The sequence below is a fragment of the Actinia tenebrosa genome, unplaced genomic scaffold (genome assembly GCF_029948245.1).
Source record: "Actinia tenebrosa isolate PJP-AT-01 unplaced genomic scaffold, QUT_ActTen_1.0 PGA_scaffold7__59_contigs__length_16204524, whole genome shotgun sequence".
Lineage (NCBI taxonomy): Eukaryota > Metazoa > Cnidaria > Anthozoa > Actiniaria > Actiniidae > Actinia > Actinia tenebrosa.
In genome coordinates, this window is record NW_028292584.1 from 10,832,872 (window position 1) to 10,847,100 (window position 14,229).

At 36.2% G+C, this 14,229-nt stretch overlaps 2 protein-coding genes across 2 annotated transcripts; both read right to left on the reverse strand.

Annotated features, from left to right (window-relative positions):
* Window positions 1-706: 706 nt before the first annotated feature.
* LOC116296251 (uncharacterized) lies at window positions 707-5,096 on the reverse strand. The gene is made up of 3 exons (XM_031704247.2): window positions 4,746-5,096; window positions 2,133-2,994; window positions 707-1,330 (listed from the first exon to the last, which is right to left on the reverse strand). The coding sequence occupies exons 1-3, from the start codon at window positions 4,824-4,826 to the stop codon at window positions 1,014-1,016; spliced, it is 1,260 nt and encodes a 419-aa protein (XP_031560107.2). The 5' UTR covers window positions 4,827-5,096; the 3' UTR covers window positions 707-1,013.
* Window positions 5,097-9,593: 4,497 nt separating this feature from the next.
* LOC116296253 (U-actitoxin-Aer2b) lies at window positions 9,594-13,568 on the reverse strand. Its single transcript, XM_031704249.2, has 5 exons — window positions 13,504-13,568; window positions 11,882-11,979; window positions 10,873-10,918; window positions 10,141-10,215; window positions 9,594-9,730 (listed from the first exon to the last, which is right to left on the reverse strand). Exons 2-5 carry the CDS (start codon window positions 11,963-11,965, stop codon window positions 9,663-9,665), a joined length of 273 nt encoding a protein of 90 aa, XP_031560109.1. The 5' UTR covers window positions 11,966-11,979; window positions 13,504-13,568; the 3' UTR covers window positions 9,594-9,662.
* Between the last annotated feature and the right edge of the window lie 661 nt (window positions 13,569-14,229).

The window sequence follows — 14,229 nt, forward strand, 5'->3', positions numbered from 1 at the left end:
AAAGAAGAAAAAAGGTCATTAAGGGAGAAAAATTGGGAAATAAAGAAAAAAGGGAATGCATGAAACGAAGGCTGAAGGAGAAAAACGCATAAAAGAAAAGCAGAAACCAAACAAAGAAAGAGGGAGAAAAGGAAGGAAAAAGGTAAAAAGAAAGAAAAGAAAAATGAAAAAGGGAAGAAAGAATATTTCAAATTTTATCAAAGTATTCATAGATTATACATCATATGATTTCCAGCAGTATTTGATAATAGTTATTGAATATAGGATTTCAGTAAAAAGTTCTTTATTTATGAAAATGATATCAAAGAGAGATTTTCAACATTTTACAAAAACTTTACAAAAATTTTTTTTTGGTTTTCCTGTATCCTAGGTCGTTTGATTTTTATTTCGTTTTTTTTTTATTTTCATTTTTATTTTGTTTGTTTGTTTTTGTTTTTGTTTTATGGCGCATTTGATCTTTTCAACATGGAAAACATGCCCTATAAGTATTAAATTATTAAAATTGTTTGTTTTTGTTTTCGTTTTTGTTTTCCTTTGTTTTTGTTTTCCTTTGGTTTTCAGTAAATAGTTCTTTATTTATCAAAATGATATCGAAGAGAGATTTTCAACATTTTACAAAAACTTTAAATATTTTTTTTGGGTTTTCCTGTATCCTAGGTCGTTTGATTTTTATTTCTTTTTCTTTTTCTTGGGTTTTTTGTTGGTTTTTGTTTTTGTTTTTGTTTTTGTTTTTGTTTTTGCTTTTGTCTTTGTTTTTGTCTTTGTCTTATGGCGCATTTGATAAATTTCGACATGGAAAATGCGCCCTATAAGTATTAAATTATTATTATTATTATTTGTTTTTGTTTTTGTTTTTGCTTTCCTTTGTTTTTGTTTTCCTTTGGTTTATTGTTCATGTTTTTTTCATTTTTTTACTTTTTGTTTCCTTCCTGCTTCTTCTTTTCACTTTTCAGTTCGTTTTTCTTTGTTCTTTTTCCTATTTCCCTGTTTTTGGAAAAAACTTGATTCCTTAATTACTGATTCAGTGTCACACGAATCTGTTTGGAAGGCTGAAGTTGTTCAACACAGCATTTCAGTACATCCATTCTTTTAATTTCCTTTAAAATGTTTTCAAATTCACCAAAAGTAAAGTTTGGATGTTTGGCTTCAATTGAATCAAAAACTTGACATGTAGGATCATTTCCTGAATGTTCTTCCAGTTTTCTCACTATATCTTCATCCACCTCACAGCGTCGTGCCACCTTTGCAAATGATTTTTTAAGATCCAGTTTATTACAGACTTCTTCTTTCAGCTTAGGATTGGATTTGAAGAGCTCAAAAAGCCTCTTACCTGGAGAAGGAGAGGGAAAACACCATATTAGTACATATTATGCTATTGATTTTTATTTAATATTTATTGCAATATGGTATTGTGAAATTGTAATATGTTTTAAATAGGGAATAGTCATCTGTCGATTAGGGGCCATAAGTGGGGGAGGGGGAGTTTCCCCTATCACAATACTACAGTTTCACTCAAATACTTAATACCGCCCTTGAGTGATGGAAAATGAATGATTGCAATTAGCAAAATCTAGACTGTGAGCAGTACTCTCTGTTTTCCCTTTGCCACTCTTTGGTGTTTGCTTTGGTCAATTGGCCGAGCAAGGATTCAAGGATTAGTAGCTTAAGTCTAATATCTCCAGGGGAGGGCTACTAATTAGCTACTAATACTTGAATCCTCACTCTTCCAAAAACCAAAGCAAACGCCAAACAGTGACTAACAGAAATACAGGGACTATATATATTGATTATAGTATATACTGTCCACAGGTGATCACCTTGATTGTCTAAACCCTTCAGGAAATTGAGAAAATGTGTAGTACCAGAAATTATCCACACCCCCCTCACTGAGTGATTTTTTTAAAGACCCCCTACCCCTGGAACTTCCAATTTTCTTCCATTCAAACTCTGTAAATTTTGTTCTTTCTCTGAACCCCCTACCCTTCGGAAATTCCAAATTCCTCTGTAGGGTCGGTATGGATAACTTCTGGAACTACACAATATTCAGGCACCCCTCATCCTTTTTTTGTCCTCATCCCCTACCCTACTACAAGTTGATGAATACCTCTAAATAAATACAATATTTAATTTACCTTTGTAGGAGGCTATGGTGCTGTCTTCTTCTTCTTTCAACACCTTAGTATAAACTACTTCTAACTTTCTTTGACTTTTCTTTGAAACCTTTGTACAAATACCACATTGTTTGTGGTACTTCATGTATAGACAAACCAAAACTGCTACTATAAAGAGAATGACCAAACCAGAACAAACTCCTAATAACACTTGCATTTCAATAGTTGATGCACTGTTATTAGAAGATGAGGAATTATTGATATTGCTGTGTTCAAATTTGCTATGATTTGAAGGCTTTCCTTTTGTCGGTTCTCTTGAATGCCAGTGTTCATTATACTCAGATGTTTTCTTACTAGTTGGCTGCCATTGGATAGTTGTAGCTGTCAGAGGTAGAGTCATTGGGAGTGCAGTTGTGGATCTTCCTGCTGTAGGTGGTGGTTTGCACAATTTTTTTCTGTGGACTGTACAACTTTTCTGTGCTGGCATACCTTTGTTTGAACACTCATCTATCTTTACATCATTGCCATCTTCACAACACCAAGAACAGTCTTGGCAATCATCAGAGCTTTTCTCATAATACTTATCTTTGCTCATACACCTCTTTTCGCATATAGTATCACTGTCTGGTGTGCAAGGTTTTGAGACTTGATCCTCTGAGCAAACACTACACAACTGACATTGTTCATAATCATTAGATGGTGAGAAGCTGACACCAACTTCACACTTCTTGCATTCAAGTTTAGTATCAGGTGATATGGTACTTCCACACTCCACAGAGGGGCCAAGTCCTGTAGGACACATGAAACAATCAATGCAGACAAATGAGCCGTTGTGCAATATCCTCTTGTACTGGTCCTCTGTGCATGTCTTCAAGGGTAAGGCCTAAATATTAACCATAATAAATAAGTAATATTAATAAATAATTATTGGATGAGGTTAAGCATGATTTCATAAATATCAAACCAAGGCTGTGTAATTATTATCTACCAAAGTGGTAGACTAATAAATGATAATAATAATAATAATTTATAATTTATGATTTATGATTTATGATTTATGATTTATGATCTATGATCTATGATCTATAATTTATAATTTATAATTTAATAATTATACTTTTTTATGGATTAGAATAAAGAAAAAGTCTAATTCCAGAAAAGGAGCAAACTGGATTCAATCTCTGCTAGCTGTGAAACTGAGTATAGCGCACCTGACATGATAAATGTATTATTTGCAGAAAAACCTGCAAATATTTATCATGTCAGGTTGACATGTGTTGATCCAGGATTGTTTTATTCTTGGCCAATTATTAGATGCAATAATAATCTTTAATGAGGATACCAACTTCACTTTACGGTAATTTACAGATGCAAGATAGTGAGTAAAATGTAAATTAATGATTATTAAACCCATTATTATTATCAATTAGCAGATAGCTGAGAAATATTTCCTCTTTCTGCCCACGCTATTTCTTTCACACCCTTCCTCCAATTATGTTTGTTTAGTAGTTTTCTTTTTAGTTTGAGCTTTGAAAAAGAAAAAAAATTTGAAAAAGAATCGCACAATTAAAAATTAATATTAAAAAAATATTATCAATATTAATTATTATCGATTCATGAATGGGATGAGCTAATTAAGGCCAAGGGAATAAAAGTCATAGATTTGCGTCCATCGCCCGCATGGTCTGCAAGCTAACACAAAATTTTCATTATTTTACTACTAATAAAAATAATAATAACAATAATAATAATAATAAAATAAAGCAAGCAAGCAAAAAATAAATAAAAAAGAAGCTCAACCAACCAAATCCTCCTCCAGCCAGGGTCTAGTTCATAAAAATGCCGAGTCATACAGTTGTAAGAGCTATTTATAAGAATTTTTTCTTAAATTACAAAAAGTTTTCGTATATCCAAATTAATAAATAAATCGCAACATATAGTATTTGTGTATTCAAATATTGTTAGTATGATCGTTTGACTGGTTAAATTATAGAAACCATCCGTTCTGGTTAAAGTGCTACTATGACGAAAATCGCTCAAACTTGGATTCAGCTGAAACTTCCTAAGAATACTCTTTAAAGGTCCAATAATCACTGTATGAAGTGTTTTCTCGATATTCAGGACGAGAGTATGATATTTTTACGATTATTTTTTGGAGTCTGTGACGTCATACACTCAACATCGAACATTGCTACATATATTTCTTTGTATATAAATCCTTAATTTATTTTATTCCTATGAAGCCCAAAGGGTGGCTAATGTGCTTATTTCACATTACTTGTGACTATAATTTATATTTTGGGGTGTTTGGGTATTTCTTTCTCCCTTTACTACTAATATTTTGATCATAAACTACAAAGAAATGTATGGAGCGATGTTCGATGTTGAGTGTATGACGTCACAGACTCCAAAAAATAATCGTAAAAATATCATACTTTCGTTCTGAATATCGAGAAAACACTTCATACAGTGATTATTGGACCTTTAAAGAGTATTCTTAGGAAGTTTCAGCTGAATCCAAGTTTGAGCGATTTTCGTCATAATAGCACTTGCACTAGCCACCACTTGAATCGCCGATATATGTAATAAGAAGCTCAAAAAACAATAGCAAAAAGAAACACTGCTCAAAAATACCTTGAATCCGGGAAGCAGAATCCATAAAAGTGCGAGTGATGACCACAGAAATTGCATGACGATCGTTCTGTGAACATTCATAATCGCATTTCTTGCTTTGCCAGTGGAACAAATCAAAGGATGGCGGACGGGTTGTACAGCAAGTGCACGTAGCCGGTATCTAAAGTTTTAAAGCTACACGGTACAAGTATTAGAAGTCCAAGATAAATCGGTTCGGATTTCTTTTTGTCGGCAGCTATCGCTTGTAACATTCACCTAATTTTCTTCTTTTCGATTCCAAATGTGTCGGAAAGAGGGCAGAATTTTACCATGAAGTATCCTCAGACGTTTTGACGTATGAGCATGGTTGAAAGATTACACACATTTTATTTATAGTAATTGCGTTACTCAGTTTGTGTATGGTTTGACGTAGATTTAGTGTCTCGCTGCTGAGCAACCGTCACAACTAGTCGTGGTCGATCGCACAGTGCACAAGTAAAACGTGGGCGTTCGCGAAGTAAAATCATTATTCCAAGGGTAGGAAAGTCATAGTTTTAAAGAAATCAATCAATATAAAAATAATGGGTCTCTACTGTTTTGTGCACAAGCAGACCAATTTCGGAAAGGTGAAATAAAATATGAAAAATTTAATACTTAATTATTTTTTTTAAATAGAGGTCAAGATGAGAATTAAGCATTGATTTAACGCTTTAGTATTTTTTCTTTCAGTCTGGTTTCAGTTTTTTATTTTATCCTCTTTTCTTTACTGCAATAGTCGTTTCCTTTATACTTTCCTTTAACTTTTGTTTTTCCAATATTATAATTTTGAGTTTGATTTTGTGTGACCGGAAGGAGGCTACGGTACTACTCGGTGCAATCCAAAGAGGCCATTGACTTGTGAGACTTGATATTTCAAAGTTATGTATGTATGAGTCAATTCCAAAGGTTCCCATCCCCCTCTCCCCCCCCCCCCCCCCCCCCCCCCCCCCCGGGCATTTGACTTTTTGGGGAAAAAATTGGTCAAATTCCCCACCATGCGAGCAAACAAATAGTCTCCCCCCCATTGCCGCTTTCAGTGTCGTCACGCAACGCTTTCTCCCCTGCTCAGGGGAGAAAGTGTTGCGTGACGACACTGAAAGCGGCTGTGGGGGAGACTAGCAAACAAAATGATCAAATGCCCCACCGTTCAGGCTCCAGTAAGTGGCATTTTTACTCATTTTGTTTGCTAGTCTCCCCCACAGCCGCTTTCAGTGTCGCCAGTCCGATGAATCTCTAATTTTACCTAAAAAGTACAAAACTGAGCCTGTATACATCCAACAAGTTTCATGCTAAGTACCTTTTGAGATCGTTTTATCATTTATAGCTTTAATTTTAAGAATCGAGACTTGAAATCTTTGCCGACTTTGGAATTAGTGTAAACATATTTATTGTTTTGGACTCCAAAAACTTATCTTCATCTACTCGTTCTGTACTGTCATCCACATTGAAAAGTTTTGCTTCCTTTTCTTTTTAATTCCAAGCTTTTCTTTCCCCGTTTTTCAAAAAGCGACAAGTATTAAAGATTGTATTTTGATCGAAACCGCTGTCACAGGGATCTAAATATAGCGGTGTCACAGCAGGGATTTGTGTTCCCCCGAGTTATGTGTGACCTGGGGGAGAGAATCGTGTCAAAAGATGTTTCAAAGGGAGGCGAGGGGGGACACAAAACACTAATGCCCAGTGTTCGGGGGAACACATAACTCGGGGGAACACAAATCCCTGTCACACCGCTATATTTATTCAAAAGTCAAATGCCCGCTCGTTCGGACATATATTCAGCTTTTCATGCACCACTTTACGAGAACGACAACAGGGCTTTTAAGAAATCTTGCCACGAACTATTCCCAGGATTTATTCTCTGCCTTTAAACAATTATATATATGAACAGAAAATCCTGATATGAAGAAAAAAATCAGAGAAATGTCTGTAAAGTATTTATTACCTTGGACCCAGAAGTCGGTTTTCGTTCGAATTACATCATACTTAACAGCTCTATTTTGAAGATAGTGAATTGAGTGGATAATGATGATGATGATGTTGTTGTCGTTGATGATGATGATGTTTTGTCCGGTTGTTGTTTATGATAATCATACAGTGTATATTGATTTATTATCACTACGATAACATATTTTGATGCTATGGTATGGTGGTACTGTTGATGATGATACTGATTATAAACTTTAGTTCAGCTTATTAGTGCTTGCTCATATGGATGCAGGTACCGGTCTTTTCGAAGAAAAAACATTTAGACCTTACCCACACTATAATTAGCTAGTTTGTATAAAAATAGCTTGTTGTTGACACAGGTACAGATGAACGTCGACGATTTTAATCAGTCATGCCTTTAGCCGAGACTGTAAAATATCGCAGTGGATTCAAAGGCCATAATATTCCGCATTCCTCGAGGCTTACGCACGGCACAGCACGATAGCCATTCCGTGACTTAACTACATTCTTTGAACAGGCATAGGTATTTTAATATAAAACAGGTTGTCACCTATTAATCCATTACGGAATGAGTGCAAGTATTCATTTACTTTTTGTTATTAATAAACGTAATAAATTGGTAGATAAATAAATAGTAAAATTAAGTTTTAAGATTTCTTAAGTGGTTGTCAGTGATATTCTTGCTTCTATAAATTAACTAATACTGTGACGTAAATCTGCGTTTACAAAAAATGACGTAAACAACTTTGATAACTTTGAACATGCACAGGTATTTTAGTCTACTTTTCGTTGTTGTTTTGAGCTAGCAATGGCGACGTAAGAATAGGGGTCTAAAAACCATGTGGTAGAGAAAAATGTCACGTTCACTATAATTCAAACTTCGGTAAATATGATCGTTTCCTATTGCATGTGTACGTGCTCAGATTGAATATAAATATATAGATAGCTTGTTCCATGACCTTCCATGGTCTTCCAACAAGGTTCAGTAATTCCTGCTTAGAGACGACCTAGACGCGGGAAGTATGACGTAAACGAATGACGTGGTAAGTTTTTAAACTGACCAAAAGTTTATTAATTAAAATAAACTTTGAACCACCTTCAGAACAAGCAGTAAATACATTCCCATAAAATATTTTGCAAAGGACAAGTAATGCAACTTTCGAATGTTTATTTACCCAACTTGTTACTAGCAAACCAACACTCGTTTTTAAATATACTTAGTCACCATGCTAGAGTACAAACACTATAAGTGTGTAACATAAATACCACTAAATACTGCTAAATTTTGCTAATCCTATTGTTTTCTGTTGTTTAATTAGCACTACTGATTTGTATATGTAATAGGACTCCATGCTGTCCAATTAAGAAATAATTGGACGAGGAAAATTCCGAGGAATGACAAAATTGGATGAGGCCGTAGGCCGAGTCCAATTTGGCAGTCAGAGGAATTTTTCGAGTCTAATTATTTCTTGATTGGGAAGCATGAAATCCCATTACCTATTAATTATATAGCTGCCTAATTAATCCCATATCAACAAGACCTGTCCAATTAAGAAAATAATTGGACAGTTACCTATATTGGATTAATGAGAAGCTGTATAATTAAGTACTAAATAGTGCAAAGTGTTGCACACTTTTAATGTTTGTACTCTACACCGACTAAGATCTAAGAAGTATAAAAACACCGCCAAAACTCAGTATCACTTATCTTATTCAAACAAAAGAATAATAGATATTGTCTTTTAATCTTGACTTTCCCGTAGTTCTATATTATTCAATGATTTCTCAGTTATTGAGGACTATGCTGCCTAATGAGGGAGGGGGGGGGGGGGTGGAGATTGGTGGGTTGTTCACTCCCATATATTGCCAAACATTAAACCAAATATCATTTATCAGTTTAATACTTTCATTGTGTATTACAATATACGCATTGATTTTTATTTTAAATGATTTATCTTGTTTGTTTTTGTTTTTCTGTTTGTTTGGTTTTTTAATTTTAAAGTGGTATCGCCAGTGATATCGTTTAGGGATAAGTAAAAAAGATTTTACATGGGAATACCCTCCGGAAATTAGAGATTGGTACCCCGGTTTGTTACTCCACTGCTTATCTGGTCTCCAATGAGTCTCCAGGGCTGGTAACAGTTTAATGAGGGGAGGGGAGGGTAAGGAGAACCACAAGCCTCACTACCTATTCCCGTACCCAGTCCCTTCTCACCAAAAAATCGAATACTCTGGTAACACACAAACCGGAAGACCCAGATTCGTCAGATATGCGCATGCTACACTTATTCTTACTTCCGGTATAAATTCAAGACGTCTTTTTTTTTTGTTCAATAGAAAAACAATCAATGAAGGGGACTGGACGACGGGAAGACGTTTTAGGGACCAGTCATTATTTAAGTCGGGGGGGGGGTTTAGTGGAACAAACATGGGGGGGGGGGGGGGACTTTGACCAGCCCAGAGGTTGATTCAGGGTTTGATCTGTGAGTTATCAATACCCAGACTTTGATCAGCCAAGAGGTTGTTTCAGGGTTCGATCTGTGAGGTTAGCCGTACCCTGACTTTCACCAGCCAAGAGGTTGTTTCAGAGTTCTATCTGTGAGTTAGCCGAGCTCTGACTTAGATCAGCCAAGAGGTTGTTTCAGAGTTCTATCTGAGTGTGAGTTAGCCGTACCCTTACTTTGACCAGCCAAGAGGGTGTTGCAGAATTTGATAAAATTGCTGTTTGGTTTCTTTGTGTTGTTTATTGTTGGCGGCGTGTGCATGCTTTTGAATCCGAGTGTCTGTTACATGACCTTGCATCACAGCCTCGCGATCATTACCAAAATATGTTGACAAATTTGGAATAAGGGCTAATTGACACAATAAACAGTAAAAAACGCGTTCACATTTTGCAACAAAATTTATTGCAATTTCTTTTACTTTTCTGTTCCGGATCCGGCATTGAACTGTTTAACAGTTCGGTTTTGAGCCATGTTCCTTTTTACCATTTAAGTATTTGCAATAACAAGTTCCCATACCTATTTGAGGAAAGGAGGAAAACGTATTTTTAGACTGGGGTGGCACAGGCAACGTGAAAGATAGATAAATAAGAAAAGCAAATTGATAAATTCGTTAAGAATGTTTGAAGAAATAATTTTTTAAAAACACCGCCGAATAAACGATTATGGTGGTGTGCTGTGGTGTGGTGTGGTGTGGTGTGGTGTGGTGTGGTGTGGTGTGATGTGGTGTGGTGTGGTGTGGTGTGGTGTGGTGTGGTGTGGTGTGGTGTGGTGTGGTGTGGTGTGGTGTGGTGTGGTGTGATGTGGTGTGGTGTGGTGGGCTGCGATGCGATGTCATGTCATGTCATGTCATGTCATGTGGTGTGATGTGATGTGATGTGTTATGATGTGATTTAATAGCAACAGATACAATAATTGTCTATAGTTACCCAAGAATCCACAGTCCAAATACCAGTTTAATGGGCAGCACCACTTAGAAAAAACACCGTTTTGGCAAACTTCCTCTGAAAAAGAAACTTATGCATTACAATGGTATCCTCGAGATTTTTTTTTTGGTGCTAAGATCTGGATATCCGGCTCATGGTTCAGCATGGTTCACGTGCATGGATCATCAGCATGGTTCAGCATGGTTCAGCATGGTTCACGAGCATGGATCATCAGCATCGTGGTTCATCATGGTTCATCGTGGTTCATCGTGGTTCATCGTGGTTCATCGTGGTTCATCGTGGTTCATCGTGGTTCATCGTGGTTCATCGTGGTTCATCGTGGTTCAGCAGGGTTCAGCAGGGTTCAGCAGGGTTCAGCAGGGTTCAGCAGGGTTCCAGGGTTCAGCAGGGTTCAGCAGGGTTCAGCAGGGTTCAGCAGGGTTCAGCAAGATGGTCCGAAAAAATACCAACTGGCCGAGAAACGAAGCTCCAAGGGCGAGCTTCAAGGGCACTATTTCACTTCGCTTGGTTATGACTCAGAGTATGGATGTACGTGTAATAGATCGATGTAAGTTAGTCATTTCCTGGTGACTAGTGACCAGCTTGGATGAGCCCAGAGTTTGTCAGGATTCGATCTGTGAGTTAGCGGTGCCCTGACTTAGATCAGCCAAGAGGTCGTTTCAGCATTTGATAAAAGTTAAGGTTATTTGGTGCGGAGTTTTGACTTATACTTACTCTCAGTGCCACAACACTTCGTTATTCGTCTACATGTTCCCCCTCTCTAAGGAAAAGAGAGAGAAACTGATATGTCCATCATTATGTATAGTTTAATAAATGAGCAGGAGTGGATAATTTGCATAACTGAATACTAGTGCTGATTGGCGGAGCATGGTTATAAAGATAGATAGAAGTTTAAACTAAAGTTTTTTTATGAAGTTTAATAGGCGACTTGCACTAAGAGGTCACGTGATCAAATCGGCCATTGTGGCTGGCATTCTACAGGATTTTAGCCATGCGAGAATGTGAAAAAAGATGGCGAATTCGGGTAGTTTTTTGCGATAAAAGGTAAGTAAGCGCACTAAATAACGATAAAAATCCCCTTTTCTTGCAAGAAATATATTCTTAATAGATATCTAAAGTAGGTTTTTGCTATTAACTTGCCAAGAAGAGAAAAAATATAGTATTTTTTGCGCTATGATGTGAAGACCTACGAAGTGTTTAGCCTTGTTTCGGCGGCTGCATGACCTCAAAACATACCATATTTTTCCTTTTCCTGGCGAATGAATAGCAAAAATCTACTTAAGGTATCAATTAAAAGAATATTTCTTGCAAGAAAAATGCGTTTTACAAGGATGAAGTTTCGACAAGAAGTCGTTGTTTTGAGGTCATGAAGTCGGCAAAACAAGACTAAACACTTCGTAGGTCTTCACATCGTAGCGCAAAAAATACCATATTTTTTTCTTCTTGGCGAGCTATTAGCAAAAATCTACTTTAGATATCTATTAAGAATATATTTCTTGCAAGAAAAGGGGATTTTTATCGTTATTTAGTGCGCTAACTTACCTTTTATCGGCTAAAAAATCTTTTTTTACATTCTCGCATCGCTAAAATCCTGTAGAATGCCAGCCACAATGGCCGATTTGATCACGTGACCTCATAATGCAAGTAGCCTATTAGGCCCTTCCGTCTGAAAAACGTTAACTTCCATACATGATAGTTGCCTAGAGTATCAAGTAGAGTGTACCTTTTCAAAATGGGATTTACCATACGCCAAATGGTGAGCAAACGCGAGAAAGATAACCAAAATAATCGCGATCTTTCCAGCCATTCTGTATAGTTGAACTGAAAAGTTTAAATCAAGTTTAAGTTTAAAAGCGTAAATAAAATGAAATAATAATAATAATAATAATAATAATGATAAAATGATAATGATAATAATAATAAGATCAAGCAAGCAAGCAAAAATAAATAAAAAAGAAATACATTCTTTACTTCCCTTTTTCCTCTTTTATTGATTTGTTAATATTATTTACTTATTTATTTTGTCGATATTTACATTTATAAACAATACTTATTAGATACTAATTACAGTGAGGACACGCAAACCCAACCACCATTTCCGTCTCAGCTTTTATATATATTCTATTGTACTCTAAATATGTAATCGTATGATCCAAACCAAGAGAATATGAAGTCATGGTTAATATTCTCTTGTCTAAAGATTGGAACCACGAGAGTAGCGAGTGGTTCCACTCAGTGCAAAGTTTGGATCATATGCTGTCGCCATTCCATGTTCACTAAGAGTATAGACTATACATATACATGTTTTTACCACAAAATTCACTAACACGCATTTTTCGACGTTTTTTAGTGATCAAATCAACCAACCGAAAGAGCGCACGCCTGTGACTACAGCTTATTGGTCTGTCCTCTTAATTTAGTTTAGTTTATTTGTCACTATGTATACATACACATTTTATAAAACTTGAGGACTGGCGAAGAACAGAACTTTCGCCCCAATAGTCCCCTTCACAGTTCCCTGCGCCATCTTGAAAGGTAGCCGTGCCTTTGCGTCGAAGCGAGACGAACGGTGAGCTCGCAATGATAGAGAACTTTTTTAACACCTTGGACAATTCACATGTCTCTATCCGATCATTGCAAGCTCACCGTTCGTCTCGCTTCGATGCAAAGGCACGGCTACCTTTCAAGATGGCGCAGGGAACTGTGAAGGGGACTATTGATATTCCCTCTCCATACAATTTACATACAGTACAAACATGATTACCATTAAAATTGACGAGGAAAAAAACAACAATAAAAAGAAAAACATATCAAAATTTATCAAAATTCAAATTGAAAAGACTTTAAGATGGTAAGTAATGTTCCATTTTGGAAGCAAAATGGGTGGTCACAAGTTCCTTAAATTTGGAAAGGCTTACATCATTCATTTCACAGTGCATTGGTAGAGAGTTCCATATATAGATAGATCTAGGTAGAAATGATCATGCGTAATAGGTAAATTATGAGCTTTAGATGAAACGACTGAAGAAGGGGAGTGCCATACAAGCCATCATCTTATCAATTTCTTTGAAAGAGAAAGCCGGATGCAGTCATTTTGGAAATAGAGCGAACTTTACATTGAATGTTTGCGTCAACTTTGTTGAGTCATTTTCCCCGACAAACTGAATTCTCAACACAAGAAAGAGTAATAAGAAACGTGTGACGACATGCACCTGTGTTACACGTTTCATGGCCAAGTTTCAAACTGGATTGTACAATTTTAAATGGGTTTTTACAATTTCGCAAAATCACCAGCAGTAGGCATAATATCACCCTCTTTCTTTCTAACGCTTAATAAAGTTTTACCTTCAAAAGTCTGCAGATTCGTTGTTTTGGTGACGACTGATGGGTGTGCACTGCTAGGTATTGAATGATCAACTGAAGACCAATCATGACGTTAGGTTCTTTATATAGTGATCACGAGGTAGAAATGCGGTGCCCTTTTGATTGGTGCATTAAGGTGATTTGCAATCAGATTAACATGAAACGAAAACAACTTAAATTAAAAAGAAAAAAAAAAATTATTACCATGATATCAATAAAAAAAATGGCATCAGTAGATTATCTAATCGATTTCTTACGATGTTTAAGCCAAATAATAAAGTAGTAGTAACATTTATTTTACACACACAAACATATCATTTATACATTTGTATATGTTTCTGTGCTTTTTGTTCGGTTATTATGAGCACATCTCACTAGCATTCCGAAACGTGCGGTTCTTTTTCCATGTATGAGCATTAGGCACCGTGCAAGCAGGACGCACACCTTGTCAATAAATGTCAATTTCTATCGATTTCTTACAATGTTTAAGCCAAATATAAAAGTAGTAGTAGTAATATTTGTAAATGTTTCTATGGTTTTTGTTCGGTTATTTTGAGCACATCTCATTAGGCACCGTGCAAGTAGGACGCAGACATCACCTGAGAAGCCACTGTCATAGTACCACACCTTGTCAAAAAAAATCGATTTCTTACAATGTTTAAGCCAAATAATAAAACGTGGGCACCGTGGGCACCGTGGACACCGTGC

Coding starts and splice junctions, on each gene's coding strand:
- LOC116296251 (XM_031704247.2), bottom strand. CDS start 4,826: ATGAATGTTCACAGAACGATCGTCATGCAATTTCTGTGGTCATCACTC. Junction 2,995..4,745: donor TTCTGCTTCCCGGATTCAAG/GTATTTTTGAGC, acceptor GTTAATATTTAG/GCCTTACCCTTGAAGACATG. Junction 1,331..2,132: donor CACCATAGCCTCCTACAAAG/GTAAATTAAATA, acceptor CTCCTTCTCCAG/GTAAGAGGCTTTTTGAGCTC.
- LOC116296253 (XM_031704249.2), bottom strand. CDS start 11,965: ATGGCTGGAAAGATCGCGATTATTTTGGTTATCTTTCTCGCGTTTGCT. Junction 10,919..11,881: donor GTAAATCCCATTTTGAAAAG/GTACACTCTACT, acceptor TCTTTTCCTTAG/AGAGGGGGAACATGTAGACG. Junction 10,216..10,872: donor GAAGTGTTGTGGCACTGAGA/GTAAGTATAAGT, acceptor TTTCTTTTTCAG/AGGAAGTTTGCCAAAACGGT.